We start from the raw sequence: 18,953 nt of genomic DNA on the forward strand, positions 1-18,953 counted from the left end.
ACGGTAGGTGGCAGTAGTGCGTAGTAAATGTTACAAATGCACCAATCAGAGATAGTCTTCATGGAAATGTTACAGATTACAAAAAAATAAAAAGTCAAATGTTTAGGTGGTAGAAAATGCTTTGGGCAGGTTTAGCAGGCTTTACTTATGAATAATTCAATTATTTATAATCAAAACTCCACAAGGGGCGATTTTTAAACATTTTTGTGGCCTTTTCTTTTGTTGGGAAAAGCTCAGAGCAACTCAAACGATTCCAAGATCTCAACTTGCCGACTTACCCAGCATGTAGGAAAAGTGAGAGCCAGAGCCTGTAAAACTGATCTGGGATCTCGGGATTGAGGAAAGGCAACAGCCCACACACGTCATCCATGCAGTGCACCTGCAGGTGGACACAGCACCACAAATCACCCCCACACTTAAAACGACATTTGTACCACAAAGACACCGCATCCTCTGCTCAGGTCGTGGTCGCAAACGGAAGGAAAAAAATACACACGAGGAAAAGCTGCTTACTTGAGAGCAGAGAGTAGCTTCCTCATGAAAGTAGCCCTTCATAAAGTCACAATATTCTCGGGATGTGATTTCACACCTGCAGGAAATGAGCAATCGTTAAGAAATGGTCATGTGCGTGTTTTGCACGGCCTAAACGTTTCACGCACTCACCTCCCTTTGGTTCCAATGCAGCAGGGTCGGCCTGTGATGGTGCAGTCTATGTGAGGCAGGTTGGTGTGGTTCCCTGTGTTGTTCTTGGTGCAAATCTAAAAGACGGGTGAAGCAAAACACACGCAAATCATTCAACGTGCATCTGAGCGCATCTGACGTGGTTTTAAATGTAACGTTGTGTCCGTTAAACTGATTCACACTTTATTTCAATGTTAGAACAATTGCGTCACACAGATTTGCAGGGTTTCTTAACATGCAAAACCTGTCACATTCTGCACATGCCACACTCAAAACAGCACACGTGTGTGGGAGTGTCGCATGTTCCCGAGCCTTGGAATTAAAAACGTTGGTTTGTTTTGACACGAAGCCGAGGATTTGGCACACTCACCGGCCACTTGGTGATGTCATCGGGCCATTTATGAGTTGATCCCGAGGCAGGTTCTAGACATATGCTGTCATCACAGGAGATAAAATGCACATTTATAGACTAAAAGCAGTAAGTTTATATGTCAGTACGGAAGATGCGTACCTGGGATCCTGATGGCACACTGACCCGTACTGTCTGTTTTTACCGTTCAGCTGAGGAGTGCTTGAATGCCGCGGCCACTTCACCCACACAGCCAGAGTACTCTGAGACCCAAATAGAACAGACTGGATTACAACTGTTCACCGGTTCTAACTGTATGCAAATTATTACGAAGGTTTCTGTAGAGATTCCCAGTCCTCAAGGTCATGGTAGGTTGAGTCAGGTCAACTGGACACATTTAGATCCTTGAAGATGTTTCACACTTCATCCATAAAAGCTTCATCAGTTTAGTTCTAAGCATGCAAGCAGTGTATAGGTTGTTGTTGTAGGTACTGATTTTTGAGATAGAAATGTTTGCAGAGCACTTGAAGTCCAAGACGAATTTCCCCTTGCGGACAATAAAGCGTATCCTTTTGTATTGTAGTTGGAGTAGTGGAGTCTCAACAGACTGATATTAAAAAGGTCTTCTTGTTTTTCCTTTTTAAAACCCAGATCCTAATCTGATTCATTTGATACACAGTGTCTGCCAGTAATGAGCCCTTGTAATGCACTTCATACTGGCATTAACCAGTCTTCTCTTGCACGCCTCCAACTGGTGCAGATTGCTGCTGCTCATCTTTTAACAAACACTTTTATACGTGAGAATATTACGCCTGTCTTGTACTCACTCCACTGGCTTCCAGTTCATTTTAGAATTGACTTGAAGGTTTTAAAGTTTGTTTTAAAAGCTATTAATGGCCTTGCACTTGAATGAATGAATTTATTTATTTGGCACACATAGATCCAAGACAACAATAATCCGTCAATGCACCGATGCGCCCGAAAGGATGTAGGCAGAAGCAAAAGCTTGTGCATACCCACCCCTTTAACGAAAAATAAAAATTATACATATGTATATAAAATTATACATATAAACATAACTAATACAAAGTATAAATTGATCCCTGAACTAAAATTTCAAAAACACAAACGTGCAAGCAGCAGTGCACCAAAAAACAAAACAAAATCAATGAACCTAATTTAACATGCTATAGCTAGTAATCAAATAGTTTTCATGGATCCTTTTAAAGCCAACCAAAGTACCAAGTGATTTTATGGTATCCGGACAATTATTCCACGTGTTAACACCTTTAACAGAAACACAGTGACTTTTTACGGTAGTTTGAATCTTTGATTTCTGAAATAACAATGTTCCTTGTAAATTATAACTGGAGTCCTTCATTTTAAAACAGGTTGTAGTAGAAGTTTGTTTTGTAATTTTAACATAATTTGTATTATGATATATTCAATCAAATCCCAAAATTTTAAAATATACAAACGGACAAACAATGGATTTGTCGGCTCACGATAAGGTTTCTTACTAATAATTCTTACAGCTTTCTTTTGAAGCAAAAATATAGGATTCGTATTAGATTTGTAGGTGGTTCCCCAAACTTACAGTAGGTCATGGAACAAGTAGTGAATGATATAAAGTAACCAATGAGCGCTGGGGGAGGACATCTTGTGCTTTATACAAAATGGCAATGATCTTTGACATTTTAGATTTAACATAGTTTATATGTGTTTTCCAAGTTAGATTGCCTGTCTGAAATTTTAACTCTGCGCACTTATAGTAGGACATTACGGGCGTCTGGCCAGCTTTATTTAGATGTTCTGAGGTCAAAATTCAAACTCTGGGGTGATCGTGCTTTTGCGGTTGCTGGCCCCAAACTGTGGAACAAGCTGCCTCTCGATTTGCATGCTATTCCTGACCTAACGCTTTTTAAATGTAAGTTAAAGACATTTATTCAAGCTGGCTTTTAACACCTAGTGGGGAGGTGATGTGCTGTTTTTACTTTGTTGTATGTGTTTTATTTTTATTTTTAGCAATCTGTGTTTTTACTGTTAAGCACTTTGGACACCATCTGGCTGTTTAAAAGCACTTTATAAATAAATGTTGATTGATTGATTTATCTGGCCAGATGCCGATATCTGTGATTTGACTGGCACCTCTCTAGATACAACTAATGAATGTTTGAGCACAGTACATACTGAACACTCCTCCTCTGAGGTCTGGACACAGCCGGAGCGATCGTTGCGCACGCAGCAGGCCGAATTACGTTCGATGGCTCGCTTTTCCCTGATAAGATTGTGCACCTGCTGGTCCTGCCGCATGCAGGGGGAGTATTTGGCCCCCAAGTGGATCAGAGATTCCTAACAATGGACACAGATGAGTGCAACACAACCAAGTGTTGATAAATTAACAAGCGCATTTGTGGAACACAACAAAACTGTAAAAACCATGATGCTGCAAACGGGACTTACTGAGCTCGGCCCGATCCAGAAGTTCTCCTGCTGTACAAACTTAACATTTTCATACACGCCTTTGTTTCTCAAAACCTAAAGCAGAAGACATTCAAATCACAAAGACTGAACCAGCTGTATTGATGTGAAAGTTTCAACGTGGGTGTATTAAAAGCCAGGACTCACAGAATCAACGGTCTCGTGTTGGGAGAATCCCACCGGTGCAAAACCGTAGATGCAAATGGCCAAGATAGTGATGAGTAAATGAACAAAGGTGATCCAGTATGTAAAAAAAGGTCTATAAATGACAGAATACAGTTAAAACAACAAAAACAAGACTGATGACAGCACTGATTATCTCTCGGGAACTCTGTGATACCTGTGGTCGTCCATGTCTTCTATTTGCCGTTTGACGTAGCTGTCAATCCGCTTGCGGTAAGTGCGGTTGGTGAGCTTCCCCACCATGCCCAACCCATACGGCCTCTTCTCTCGGGCAAAAAGCTTCTTGACGGGAACGACGATACGCTGCCCACGCCGCTGTCCATTAACAATGACCACCTCCTGACGCAGTGGCACCTTTGGCAGCCCCGTAGCGCCTTCTTTAGCTTTACGCCACCCCCGCTCCAGAGGTCTAGCAGGAGGCAATGAAAGGAGAAGACAGGGGAAGTCAAAAAGAGACAAGAGTCAACTTGATGAAGAAGTCGTAAGATTATGACTGAACACTCAGTTTCAAGATACTGTATCGAGGACCGTTCAGTACTTTCAGCACGTAGGCCTCACTAGTATCTACCTGATTAGAATACTAGGGAGAACAAAAACATTGACACTTTTGATGTATAGCATTGTTATGAATAGATCTGAGAACAGACTTAATACATTTCTCATGTTTACTTCTATCAAGGAAGATAGATATGCCCGTTTGACTGTTAGCAGGATATCTTGAAAATATATGAACAAATTTCAATTAAATTTGACGCATTTATTTTGTTTATTTACACATTTACACATTTATTTGCACCACAACAGCTTTTCTGGTGTTAATGAATGTTTAGACCCACAAAACGTAGCACATTTAGCATAATAGCTCACCAACGTACATAAAACTTAAGTCATGAAAGTTTGATTCATTACACTATGTTGCTGTTCAGGCATTTAATCCCATGCTGCCACCTAGTGGGAGATGGCATAAATGCTTAGATGCAGTACTGTGAGAAAATCTATGTAGCTACCATTACAGTCAGTAAAGACTATTTAAGTTTTCTCCAGATTTGTATTATAAAGAGAACCTGTCTTGCTATGACTTGAACATACTTAGGAGGTTTGTGCATTAGTATTACCTTAGTTTGGTGAGCGGAACAAATCATATATGTTATTTGTCTTGCATGGGATATGTCACCCTTGATTGCTTTCCTTTATAGCACAGCAGATAAGCAAAATGATTGTGCATTTTGTGACTAAAGCATGAAATTTGGCACACATATGAATGAACTAATGAACTAATACTTATTTTCAGATGTGGAGGTATCCTGGAACTGACCTCTCATGACCTACAGGGGTCAAAATTGAAAAATGTTCCAATCATACTGAAAGGTGTATCATATTATTTGAGTTACAAGGTAAAAACGGCAAAAACGATGACAGGTCACGCTGAGCATGTTGTATGTATAACATTTTTGAGTCATTTTATATTTTTGTGTGCGTTTATTTCAGTTCTCACAGCACGTTTGACAGCATGTTTGATGACATAAATGTCAGCCAAGACGTCATTGCATTTCCTGTAGACAAAGGAGATTGCCATGTGCTCTCGTTTTAACTGGAGGGAACTACAAATGGTGAGTCATCATCGTGTGATGACGGGTTCAAAATGTGGAATTTATTTACTCGTAGAACAATGACTCATGGATTGCAGTTGGCACAGAATGTTGTGGGTTTAATAAATGTAGCTATAAAAACTCTGCCCCTAGTTTCGTCTGCTTTCTTTTACTGATCTCTAATTTCTCTAGTTTGTTGTCATTTTTATGTGTGCATTGCACTGTAAGCTGAGCAATGTTTCTCTGTCCACTTGTTTTTGTTCACCTAGGGCTCATGGGTTCTTTGGCAGATTTCCAACTTGACATGTGGATGAAACTCTGATTTTCACCACATGTAACAGACATATGTAAGTAGATTCCAGAATTTCCCAGAGCAGGCCAAATTTACCAGCACTTATTCGTTGGACATGGTCATGTCTGTGTATTTGCTGGCTTACTCCTACCATGTGCTTTGGTCAGTTTCAATCCCAACTTGGTATGTGGATGAAGATAGACCCCAGAACTGCCCTTATCATGTTTGTTTTGGCCAAAGCCAAGGCAATTTGGCTAAAAGGTCAAAATTTTGATTTTCACTGTGATTATCACCAAACTTTGTGCACATATGCAGGTGGATTGCAGAATTTCCCTGGTGAGGGTAAATTTATCAGTGCTCTATCAATACCTGTCTGTTGAGCTACACCGACCAGGTCCATTGGCCAGTTTCTACAAAACCTGGTAGATGAGTGAAACTGAACCCTGGAATTGCCCGAAATGGTTCATTATGAAAATGTTCAAGGTCAGTGGGATCAAGGTCAATTAGTTTGCTTTTCAATATGATTTGGACTGAATTAGGTATACATATGTAGGTGGATTCCGGGATTACCATCACAAGGTTAGCCAAAAATCCTTAGCAAAATGTAATTGATGCAAATTTTCAAGTTACAGTCAACACCACAGAGGTCAAAGGTCAATGCAACTGGAGTCAAAGTCCATTTTTATGAAGTAATTCATTGTTTTGTTTAAAAGGAATTCTATCCAGAACGAGACCAATGCTTTTCAGATGAGTGAGGCCACTGATTCACTTTGGTTTCCTTAACAAAAAACAGATATGAAACCATGATTCCTCCAGGACAGGATGCTCGCCCTTCACTGGTTACTCCCCAACCAAGGCTTTTTACAGCTGGATGGACCAACCAATGCAGATTAAGACTTAATTGTCCAAGGACACAGACAGGCAGCCTGAAGTGGATGCACTTGGAACTGAACCCTGCTCCCACACACTACAACTTACAGCATGAGGTGACTTCTCTCCAGCTCGGTTTTATCCAGAGCGCTGCCGGTCAGCTCCGTCTCATCCTTCTTGGTGCTGAGCTCCGCCTCCTTCAAGGCTGCTTCTGACGGTGACTCAAATACCTCGTCGGCATATGTGGACAATTCTTCATGCATCAAAATGTCCTACAGATGAGACAAGGAGGGGTATTAGTTTGAAAAAAAAAATCCCTGGGAGTTATTTAAGGTATTTCATCTTCAAGGTTGTTTTGCTCCCTTACTCTGGTGAAGAATGAAGTGTCCAGTTCATCTCCAAAGTCGACTACGTCCTCCTCCATAAAGCTGGCAGGTGTGAAACTGCGTCTTTGAGCCCGTCTTAGCGTACTGTCTCGTAGTGAGCGCCCCTAGCAAAGACGCAATTTCACATGTTCACATTACACACACGGGCCAATCTGTCTATCACAGCAGCTTCCAATAAATGCACATTTAATACTATTTTTCAAAGGTTCATAAACCATTATTCAAATATAAATCATAGGGTCACCTCAATAAACAAATTCAAAATCTAGAAAACATAATCACTCTTTAGGCAGACAAGTTTACAAGCCAAAAATAGCCAAATTCAAGATTTTCATATATAGACTATTTCAGAGGAATCATTTAAATGGTGGCAGAAGCACTAAATTCAGCAAAAAACAAACAAACAAAAACTCCTTAGACATTACCCTGAATTACACCAATACGTATGATGAGAAAGGCAGTAAAATGTAATGATTTGAGAAACACACAAAGTAAGAGTTTGGGGCTTTTGGGTACTTTATATACATTATATATTCTTCACTTGCAAATTTCAACATGCTTCAAAAAGGAAAACTATGTGTTTAAAAACAATCTGTAGTCTCCCACAATATTGCCAACTCACCTTAACCAGCGCAGCTGCAGCCCTGAAGCTCATCTTTGCCACAGACTCCCTCTTCCTTCGACGAGGGAGTCGACTGAGACCTGAGCGAGAACTGGTGAAGGAGCAAATTGAGGCAGCTCCAGGAGTGATGGGGGTCTGAGGCACACTGTAGCCGTCTACCTCTTCCACCATACGGAAGGCACGTCCACGTGCCAAAGGATCTACAATCTGGAGACAAGAGTCAGGTCAGGTTTGTGAACATATGCCCTTGCTGTATCTTGCACCCTTATTTCCTGAAAAAAATATCAACCTGTGGTAGCCAGGTGTTCTGTGGGCACCATGCCATGTAGGCCTTGTCAAGTTGTTGTGGCCCTCATCAATGAGGCACCTGTATGGTGGAGCATGCTTGATACAATGCACCACACAGCTACAGTTTTCCTCACAACATGTGAAGTAGAGCTCATCCACTCATTTGACACAACGTCCTTGCAACAGTAACAAAGGATCCCCTGGGAAGACCTAGCAAAAGTTCTCTTAAGCTATTGGTTAGTATCCATGTCTCACAACTACACCATGTCACATTCTACACGTTACAAGCTGCTACTGTACATGGATCTGTTGGGGTACTGTGATTCACAGTCTGTAGCAGAAGGTGGCGGTAATGTTGGATGACAATGATGTCATACTGATGTGAATTGTAGAGGATGTGCTGAATCTTAGAGAAGTATAATTAATAAATCATGGTCCAAATCGAAAGCCCACGAAATTGAAAGAGGCAGAATAACCTTTATACTGCTCGGCTTGCAATTTCTTTGGACGTTGTGGGACAGCCAGAACTTTAACAAGGTGGATGGCTAGGCTAACATAAGGCTGACTGTTTAACAGTTTAAATGATGCTGCCTGTGAAGGCATATGTATGCAGGACAGTAGTCCAAGACAAATTTACCTATGGGACAATGAAGTATATCATAGCATATTGTATAAAAGGTTTTCAAATTGTATAGAAGTTTTAAAAAGCTCATTTACATTTGGTGAGTTGAACATGCACATCTAGCCCTGCATTGATATGGTGAAAAGAAGCAGTTTACTGTTCTTTTTGCCTCATACAATAAGATTAATTAGCCAATTGATTCTGCTCTTTTTCTCTCTATCCGAGGCACTGATAAGACCTAATGGATGCTGGCCCTGCACTCCAGGGCATCAGACTGACCTCAGGAAGGCCCTACCTGTTCAGGACATGGAGGCACAGAGATTAAAGACCTAGATGGACTCCTTGTTCATTTCAATTAAAGACTCAGTTTTTTTGCTTTTCTGTTCTGTTTCCAAAGTAATTTTTGTAAAATACCTAAAACCTTGCAATTGTTAGACTGGCCTAAGCAGTGGGTCACCCCTCTGAGACTGGTCTGCTTGAAGTTTCTTCCTCATTATCACCAGAGTGAGTTTTTCCTTACCACTGTCGCCTGTGTGCTTGCTCAGGGGGGTAGGTAAGGTTAGACATTACTCATGTGACGCACCTTGAGACAGTGTTGTTGTGATATGGTGCTATATAAATACAAGTAAACTGAAATTACATTCTGCTTGCTAACATGTTTGCATTACAAAAAACTAATGTGTCGATTAAATTAAATTGGTTTCTTCTTGCATGAAGTGATAGCATCATGTTTCAAAAATAAATGCAACTTCTTGGCCAATGCAACATATATGGTTTTTAACCCTTCATGGTGCATTTTCGGTGAAGTTATAACTATATCCAAAATAATGGCGTGTCAAGCCAACTCAATCCAAAAGGAAAACTAGGTCAAAAGTGCTTTGAGAACACCACAAATCAAAATATCAGGCATGTAGGGAAAATTTTAAACAATCAAGGTAAGGAACAATTAAGTAATTATATACGTTTATTTTACTCATTTCCATAAAATTAGCATTTTTCTACATATTGGTATAGGACCTGTTTTTAAGATACCTTGCTAACATACATACAAACAGTTACACAAAGACCAAGGTAGTGCACCCCACCACTGGTGTCCCTAACGGATATCAAGTAAACTCATCTAAACCTCACTGAAAAGGACACTAAATGAATATGAAGATAACTGAGTATAAAGCAAGCTGAAGCTAAAGCTAAGTCAATGTAAGATCTAACAAAATCTAAAACTAAATGAATGAAAAAACAACATTCATCTCAAGTGGCACAGATGCAATGTATCAAGAAAGATTAATTTGTACAGTCTAATTAACATTTAATCATACGCCGGAATTGCATACATTTAAAAAAAAAAAAACATGTCAAATTGCAATTAAATTTAACAAAATAAGCCTTGCATTCTTTACCTTTTGCATGCCATGCTGTGAGGAGGGGACATACAGAGGAGGCGGAGTCTCAGTGCTTGTTAGAGAGATGTTGTCCTGGCTGGGTAGATCCATCTCCCGGATCACCTGCGGCTTCAGCTTTCCATAGCGCAGGCTGCAGTGGCGCAGGCTTTTCCGCTGCCATTTCTGCGTGGCATCGCTGTCCTTACTGACCCCAAACCAATCCGCTGTTCCCCTAAAGGAACAACAGTCGTCTCTCAGGTGTGGGCCTCAGAAACTCACTCAACTCATGCATGTGCACAGACTGTACCACCAAGCAAGAAGAATAGCTGGTGAAAACGGATACAGAACCACTACATACAGAGGAGGGGTCATCAGATGATAAATCTGCACTTCCCAGGATAGGGGAAAAAAAAATGCAGTGTTAGATTACGCAAGAGAGGGAATAAGCCTGGGCATGTTCATGTCCACGTGCACACACTGCTTGTGTTGTACAGGGTGTAAAAGTTCAAAGAGCGCAAGCAACTGAAGGATTACTGGAGTTGTGACTGTGCGAAATAAAACCTGCAATCTTATCAGACTTCAGCAGGCAGCAAATCCAATTAACATGGATGGAAAAGGGGGATTCTCTGAATGGATTTGTGTCCTCCTGCATTGCCCATAAATGGTCCATTCCAGCAAACCTTAATAATCAAGACAAATGGCTGGGTAGATCCATCTCCCGGATCACCTGCGACTTCAGCTTTCCATAGCGCAGGCTGTAGTGGCGCAGGCTTTTCCGCTGCCATTTCTGCGTGGCATCGCTGTCCTTACTAACCCCAAACCAATCCGCTGTTCCCCTAAAGGAACAACAGTCGTCTCTCAGGTGTGGGCCTCAGAAACTCACTCAACTCATGCATGTGCACAGACTGTACCACCAAGCAAGAAGAGTAGCTGTGAAAACAGATACTGAGCCACTACATACAGAGGAGGGGTCATCAGATGATAAATCTGCACTTCCCAGGATAGGGGAAAAAAAAAAAATGCAGTGTTAGATTACGCAAGAGAGGGAATAAGCCTGGGCATGTTCATGTCCACGTGCACACACTGCTTGTGTTGTACAGGGTGTAAAAGTTCAAAGAAAGCGCAAGCAACTGAAGGATTACTGGAGTTGTGACTGTGCGAAATAAAACCTGCAATCTTATCAGACTCCAGCAGGCAGCAAATCCAATTAACACGGACGGAAAAGGGGGATTCTCTGAATGGATTTGTGTCTTCCTGCATTCCCCATAAATGGTCCATTCCAGCAAACCTTAATAATCAAGACAAATGCCTGTTGTTGATGCCGAGGCCTAATAAGCACCAGAGTAAGCGTTACTGTTAAATGTTATTGTGCCCCAAGGGCAGGAAGCGGAATCTTTGTTAAAAGGAGCCAGCGAACTCTTTGCTAATTACCAGCTCTGGAATCTGGGAATGCTTAGTGAGGATAGCTTCAAAATTTTGTTTCCACCATATCTTGTCATGTGCACTGCAAATGTGTCACCCTGCCCTTTGCTATGCCGCTGCGACAGCAGCCACGCCCTCGTTACCACGTCAGCATTAACACCTGGACACATTAGCAATGCTAATATGCAACAAGAGTTTGTAGTGATGAATAGTGCGCGACAGAAATGCTAGAAAACGCAGGCTCTGCCCATTTCTGCAGTACCTTATTGCTGCAACTCTGAATGAATGTGTAACAGGAAAATGACAACAAACAGATTTCATTCCCTGTTATGACTAATTTAAAGGGAACGTTGTGCAGGAAGGAAATGTTCCTAGCTTGGGTTCCTAGTTTGGTAAACAAGTCTTGAGAATTTTGTGATGCCAACAGCCAGGTGACAACAAAATAAACTATTAAATCCAGGCTGTTAGTATCACAAAATTCAGTTACATGTGGTTCTAGTTTTATGTTCATCATACACAAACTTTCACAAATCTAATCACTGTGTTTGTAGAAACTCCCCTGTATACATGTACAACCAGCCAGAAATGGTTCATTTAAGACATCTGTGACATCTGTTGGACCTCAGTGCTGCTTTTGATACTGTTGACCATAAAATTTTATTACAGAGATTAGAGCATGTCATAGGTATTAAAGGCACTGCGCTGCGGTGGTTTGAATCATATTTGTCTAATAGATTACAGTTTGTTCATGTAAATGGGGAATCTTCTTCACAGACTAAAGTTAATTATGGAGTTCCACAAGGTTCTGTGCTAGGACCAATTTTATTCACTTTATACATGCTTCCCTTAGGCAGTATTATTAGACGGTATTGCTTAAATTTTCATTGTTACGCAGATGATACCCAGCTTTATCTATCCTTGAAGCCAGAGGATACACACCAATTAGCTAAACTGCAGGATTGTCTTACAGACATAAAGACATGGATGACCTCTAATTTCCTGCTTTTAAACTCAGATAAAACTGAAGTTATTGTACTTGGCCCCACAAATCTTAGAAGCATGGTGTCTAACCAGATCGTTACTCTGGATGGCATTTCCCTGATCTCTAGTAATACTGTGAGAAATCTTGGAGTCATTTTTGATCAGGATATGTCATTCAAAGCGCATATTAAACAAATATGTAGGATTGCCTTTTTGCATTTACGCAATATCTCTAAAATCAGAAAGGTCTTGTCTCAGAGTGATGCTGAAAAACTAATTCATGCATTTGTTTCCTCTAGGCTGGACTATTGTAATTCATTATTATCAGGTTGTCCTAAAAGGTCCCTAAAAAGCCTTCAGTTGGTTCAGAATGCTGCAGCTAGAGTACTGACGGGGACTAGCAGGAGAGAGCATATCTCACCCGTGTTGGCCTCTCTTCATTGGCTTCCTGTTAATTCTAGAATAGAATTTAAAATTCTTCTTCTTACTTATAAGGTTTTGAATAATCAGGTCCCATCTTATCTTAGGGACCTCGTAGTACCATATTACCCCATTAGAGCGCTTCGCTCTCAGACTGCGGGCTTACTTGTAGTTCCTAGGGTTTGTAAGAGTAGAATGGGAGGCAGAGCCTTCAGCTTTCAGGCTCCTCTCCTGTGGAACCAGCTCCCAATTCAGATCAGGGAGACAGATACCCTCTCTACTTTTAAGATTAGGCTTAAAACTTTCCTTTTCGCTAAGGCTTATAGTTAGGGCTGGATCGGGTGACCCTGGACCATCCCTTGGTTATGCTGCTTTAGACGTAGATTGTGGGGGGGTTCCCATGATGCACTGTTTCTTTCTCTTTTTGCTCCGTATGCATCACTCTGCATTTAATCATTAGTGATCGATCTCTGCCCCCCTTTACGGCATGTCTTTTTCCTGTTTTTTTCCCTCAGCCCCAACCAGTCTCAGCAGAAGACTGCCCCTCCCTGAGCCTGGTTCTGCTGGAGGTTTCTTCCTGTTAAAAGGGAGTTTTTCCTTCCCACTGTTGCCAAGTGCTTGCTCATAGGGGGTCGTTTTGACCGTTGGGGTTTTTCATAATTATTGTATGGCCTTGCCTTACAATATGGAGCGCCTTGGGGCAACTGTTTGTTGTGATTTGGCGCTATATAAGAAAAAAGTTGATTGAGTTGATTGATATGTCACAGAAGTCCATATCTGGACTCCTGTTTGCTCTGTGAGACATGCCCACTGAGGGACTCAGTGCAACACGTTCCACACACTGTGGAAGATGGATCCGCTACTTCCTTTGGACAAAATCACAAACAAGTGGCTTCTTAGAGGCCTGCTTTGGTTTGCTGTGTATTAATTTATTTATTTCTAAGTGTGTTTCACCTCACTATCTATGGGATAGTTTGACTTCAAATTTCAAGATCTGTTTTGAAGACTGTTTTCAGTACATCCTTGTTGTGTTTGGTCCGAGAGACATCATGTCTGTCTTAAAACCAATCAACTCCAATTATAGGGAGCTACAGCATGGGCTTGATTAAAAGACGAACCCCCATCCCATTTATTTATTTGTTTGTTTTCAAACCACATTTTTTGGGAAATTAGGTTCTGAAGAACAAATCAGGTTTTTGAAAATAAAATGCTTTCATAAAAAAAAGCATCTAAAAGCACATTGAAACAAAGGGAGAAAAAGGCCACATTGCATAAAGCAAAAGTAGAATAAAAAGTGGTGCAATAAACAGTGTAACCAAATTCTGCTCCTCAGGACATGTCATCCAGTCCATCCAGTAAATCTCTCCTGATGCAGTTTGAGCAGCGAAAACATGGGATCTTTGGTGTGCTGGCATTCTTATACAGTGAAGCCAAATCAAAATAAAATTAATCAAAAAAGGAGTGGATACATCCTAAATCACCATATTAACACCTCTGGTGGTTTTCAGAAATATTCAACATCTCACAAACACTTGCAGTCCTATGAGGGAGGAGGAAGCCCCTGCCGTACCTGAGTAGGGTTCTGGAGAGCGAGTGGTGTTTCCTTGTGCTGCGGCGAGCAGCTCGCTGGCCTTTAACAGGCACCGTGTTAATCCGCTCAAAGCGAACCCTTCTGCTGTTGTGCCCAGTCAGAGCCAGCCGTAAGGTGGCCAAAGGAGAGAGAAGCAAGGACAAGGAAAGAGGAAAAAAAAACAACAGAAGACACTGAAAAGGAAAAGTGCCGCAGTCATCATGCAAAGAGAGCAAAGCAGATGGTTAATGAAAGTAAAGATTTGCTTTTCATTCATATCTCTATTAGGGAAAAAGTCTAAAGAGACAGAAAGCATCAAGGTATGACATTAATCAGACAGACTGTAAATTTACAAAGGTCAAGCAAGCAGAAATAGTATGGCCACATAGGACTTAAAAAAAAAAAACATCCCGTAGGAAACCGACATCCAACATTTAACACTTTACTTCAGATAAATGTGCTACTTATATTCCACAATATTTCAAGCCATAATCAGCAAAACTGAGACACGTGTAGTCTGTAAACGTCAACACTATTTTCTACTCTAAATTTCATAGTGTAATCTCTAATTATACACTCAACAAAAATATAAACACAACACTTTTATTTCTGCTCCCATTTTGTATGAGATGAACTCAAAGATCTAAAACTTTTTCCACATACACAATATCACCATTTCCCTCAAATATTGTTCACAAACCAGTCTAAATCTCTGATAGTGAGCACTTCTCCTTTGCTGAGATAATCCATCCCACCTCACAGGTGTGCCATATCAAGATGCTGATTAGACACGATTAGTGCACAGGTGTGCCTTAGACTGTCCACAATAAAAGGCCACTCTGAAAGGTGCAGTTTTGTTTTATTGGGGGGGGGATACCAGTCAGTTTCTGGTGTGACCACCATTTGCCTCATGCAGTGCAACACATCTCGTTTGCATAGAGTTGATCAGGTTGTCAATTGTGGCCTGTGGAATGTTGGTCCACTCCTCTTCAATGGCTGTGCGAAGTTGCTGGATATTGGCAGGAACTGGTACACGCTGTCGTATACGCCGGTCCAGAGCATCCCAAACATGCTCAATGGGTGACATGTCCGGTGAGTATGCCGGCCATGCAAGAACTGGGACATTTTCAGCTTCCAAGAATTGTGTACAGATCCTTGCAACATAGGGCCGTGCATTATCCTGCTGCAACATGAGGTGATGTTCTTGGATGTATGGCACAACAATGGGCCTCAGGATCTCGTCACGGTATCTCTGTGCATTCAAAATGCCATCAATAAAATGCACCTGTGTTCTTCGTCCATAACAGACGCCTGCCCATACCATAACCCCACCACCACCATGGGCCACTCAATTCACAACATTGACATCAGAAAACCGCTCACCCACACGACGCCACACACGCTGTCTGCCATCTGCCCTGAACAGTGTGAACCGGGATTCATCCGTGAAGAGAACACCTCTCCAACGTGCCAAACGCCAGCGAATGTGAGCATTTGCCCACTCAAGTCGGTTATGACGACAAACTGGAGTCAGGTCGAGACCCCGATGAGGACGACGAGCATGCAGATGAGCTTCCCTGAGACGGTTTCTGACAGTTTGTGCAGAAATTCTTTGGTTATGCAAACCGATTGTTTCAGCAGCTGTCCGAGTGGCTGGTCTCAGACGATCTTGGAGGTGAACATGCTGGATGTGGAGGTCCTGGGCTGGTGTGGTTACACGTGGTCTGCGGTTGTGAGGCTGGTTGGATGTACTGCCAAATTCTCTGAAACTCCTTTGGAGACGGATTATGGTAGAGAAATGAACATTCAATACATGAGCAACAGCTCTGGTTGACATTCCTGCTGTCAGCATGCCAATTGCACGCTCCCTCAAATCTTGTGGCATTGTGCTGTGTGATAAAACTGCACCTTTCAGAGTGGCCTTTTATTGTGGGCAGTCTAAGGCACACCTGTGCACTAATCATGGTGTCTAATCAGCATCTTGATATGGCACACCTGTGAGGTGGGATGGATTATCTCAGCAAAGGAGAAGTGCTCACTATCACAGATTTAGACTGGTTTGTGAACAATATTTGAGAGAAATGGTGATATTGTGTATGTGGAGAAAGTTTTAGATCTTTGAGTTCATCTCATACAAAATGGGAGCAAAACCAAAAGTGTTGCGTTTATATTTTTGTTGTGTACAATGGTTTTCCAGTTTGAGCAAAAAAAAAAAAAAAAGGAAAGCAGCCCATCAGTTAACCTCGTGAATAACTTTGCTTCCTTTACCTCTTTATGGTCTGAGTGATGGATGACTGCCGGTGTAAGACGGGCCGGCGGGTTTCAAAGAGGTCACGGGGTGGAGAATGGAAGTGAGAGGTCTCCACTGGCATGCTGATACTGCGAAGAAACCCCTGCCTCTTCACCGGCTACACAAGAGATGACATAATTGTCATCAAATTGAATACAAATGTGAACAGAAAAGTAAAGACAAGTGTCAAGAATACCCCCCCCCCCACCTGGAACTTAGGGTACAGATTAGTCTCTGTCATGTTTTTACATATTTTGACTGAAAAGCAAAAATGATCCAGTACATATTTTTGCTAGAGATTATGGTTGGATGGAATGTTTTACTTTTTCTAACGGGGGTATTAAACATATATCAAGAACAGCACTATAACTTCAAGTTTCAACAGCATCCTAGTTCATCTAAAGCTGTGTAAAAATGGCAAATGAACAATAGCCTGTGGGGTTTTTTTTCCATAAGAATGAGTAAAGAGAATGACATTTTTGAAAAAAAAAAAATATGGAAAAAACAAACAAAAAAACTGAAGTATAACTTTGAACTTAGTAGCACACCAGTTTATAGAAAGACAATCATAAGTGAGTCAAAGTGTAGCTTCACTTTTTCATAAATTAAAGCAGAAACGTAGAGTGATGTTTGTCGTGACACAAAGTGCTATAGGCCAAATACAGCAGTGTGACCTTGACCTTTAGGAACATCTAAAATTATCTACAGATGCTTAATAAGCAAGTCAAAAATGTAGCTTTTTTTTTTCCACCACACAGAAATTAAATTTTCTGCCTGGCAAGATAGAAGTAAGTCCCGTATAAGCCCTGAGACCTGTTGGTGCTTATCTCCCGATTCCACAACTGTAAGCGGATGAGAGTTTATGGTGCCTCCTGCATGGGATGGCTGTCCGACAGATGTTAGCTTCCAGGCTAAGACAGATACCCATTTACAGCTGGGTGGACTGAGACCATGCAGATTTATCCAAGGACACAGATGGGTAACATGAGTAGGATTTAGACCCAGGTTTACTTATTGGCAGGCCAGCTCATTGACAAAAAGTAGGTCAAAAACAGCAGTGTGACATTGAGCTTCAACAGCACCTAATTGTATTCAGAGAAATTGAATAAGTGAGCCAAGAAGAGTATCTCAAAAACCTTTCACGGACTAGGGCTGAAATGTTACTCACTGTCATTTTTGCACTGGTAAAAACTCAAAAATAGCAGTTTGACTTTGAGCCTCAGTGACGCCCAAAATCATCCAGAGACGCTTAATAAGTGAATTAAGAAAAATGTACCCTAAGTTTATCACAAGGCAGAAATGTTATTCCCTGTGATCCTTGTCCTGGTAAAAAGTATAATAATAATAATAATAAAAACTCCAGTATGACCTGAATTTACCTTAGGTTTCATCATGATCAAGTCATACGGTGTATACAGAGCAGTAATGTCACACCCTTTGATTTCTAACATGACAAATACATTCCAAACAGAAGTATGACCTTGAGCATCAATAACAGCTTAATCTATCCAGTGTTAAAGTCAATGATCATACATGACTCAAAAATTATAGCTTCATATTTTTTCTAGGATATGTGGTGCACCAGACTCTCCCCTAAAATCACTGAAACATGGAATTTGTATAAAACAGCTTGAATATTTTTTCATCCAACAAATGATAGTAGTATGACATTACCCCCAGGGGCCCCAGTGGGGCTGACGCATAAAAATGGGAAGGTGATGCAATGAGAAAGTGCACCTGAACAAAAGCGGGAGGCTCGTCGAGTGACATCTGAGTGTTGGGAATGTCCAGCTTGAGCCACGGAGGTTTCTTCCTCTGCAGGCTGCTGGTGCTCTCGTGCCGTGGTTCAGCCATCGTTGCAGTCGCCTCCCCAGACCTGCCAGCTATATATAGAAACAGAAAAGGGCACTACTGTGAGGATCAGTCACACATATCTTTAATAAGCCAATATCACAAGTGGATAAAAACAATCACAAATCACACCCTCACAAACACACATCTGTGTGTGAGTGTGTTTGGCTGGATGGGTGAATGTGAGGCATAATGGTAAAGCACTTTGAGCATGTGATGCAGGTGGAAAAGCGCTATATAAATGCAGTCCATTTACCACTTTGTGGTGCGGAACTGTTACACAAGAGGGCGCTAAGGCCTTGGTTTGTTTTTGTTTTTTGGAGTGCAATCACATTTTTGCATTCATCATGAGGGGAAAAGGCAGAAAGCCGCAGAGAGCCGTCACAATCCCAGTACATAAAACAAGAGCAATCTGAGTCTGACCTATCCGGATTTGGATCACCTCCAAAATTCAGTGGAGTCCATTATATTGTGTATTTATATTGCAAACAGTTTTTCTTTTTTACTTTCACTTTTGATGCTCTGTGTGCATCTTACCCTGTGTGCTGCTATACAATGTTGCTGGAACCTCAATTTCCCTGAGAGAGTCTTCCCAAGGGATCAATAAAGTTCTATCTAATCTAATCTAAAATGCCCCAATATCCATCTGTGGTGCAAATTTGGTGAGAATCCGT

At 41.3% G+C, this 18,953-nt stretch overlaps 1 protein-coding gene across 3 annotated transcripts in view; it reads right to left on the reverse strand.

The window, feature by feature from the left end:
• Positions 1 to 18,953, reverse strand: part of rhbdf1a (rhomboid 5 homolog 1a (Drosophila)) — a 117,077-nt gene that overhangs the window by 6,735 nt on the left and 91,389 nt on the right. The window contains exons 2-17 of one of the 3 annotated variants that reach the window (XM_034189732.1): positions 18,166 to 18,311; positions 16,407 to 16,546; positions 14,139 to 14,243; positions 9,764 to 9,977; positions 7,454 to 7,660; positions 6,813 to 6,935; positions 6,554 to 6,717; positions 3,852 to 4,103; positions 3,659 to 3,770; positions 3,494 to 3,568; positions 3,221 to 3,382; positions 1,193 to 1,293; positions 1,052 to 1,115; positions 664 to 758; positions 514 to 589; positions 279 to 379 (exon numbers count right to left, since the gene is read on the reverse strand). In XM_034189732.1, the coding sequence (XP_034045623.1) occupies positions 279 to 379; positions 514 to 589; positions 664 to 758; positions 1,052 to 1,115; positions 1,193 to 1,293; positions 3,221 to 3,382; positions 3,494 to 3,568; positions 3,659 to 3,770; positions 3,852 to 4,103; positions 6,554 to 6,717; positions 6,813 to 6,935; positions 7,454 to 7,660; positions 9,764 to 9,977; positions 14,139 to 14,243; positions 16,407 to 16,546; positions 18,166 to 18,282 (2,108 nt within the window). In that variant the 5' untranslated portion in view covers positions 18,283 to 18,311. Of the gene's footprint in view, positions 1 to 278; positions 380 to 513; positions 590 to 663; positions 759 to 1,051; positions 1,116 to 1,192; positions 1,294 to 3,220; positions 3,383 to 3,493; positions 3,569 to 3,658; positions 3,771 to 3,851; positions 4,104 to 6,553; positions 6,718 to 6,812; positions 6,936 to 7,453; positions 7,661 to 9,763; positions 9,978 to 14,138; positions 14,247 to 16,406; positions 16,547 to 18,165; positions 18,312 to 18,953 lie in introns of all 3 variants that reach the window. The other 2 variants (XM_034189731.1, XM_034189733.1) reach the window with 2 other exon arrangements.

Source organism: Thalassophryne amazonica, chromosome 16, assembly GCF_902500255.1.
Source record: "Thalassophryne amazonica chromosome 16, fThaAma1.1, whole genome shotgun sequence".
Classification (NCBI taxonomy): domain Eukaryota; kingdom Metazoa; phylum Chordata; class Actinopteri; order Batrachoidiformes; family Batrachoididae; genus Thalassophryne; species Thalassophryne amazonica.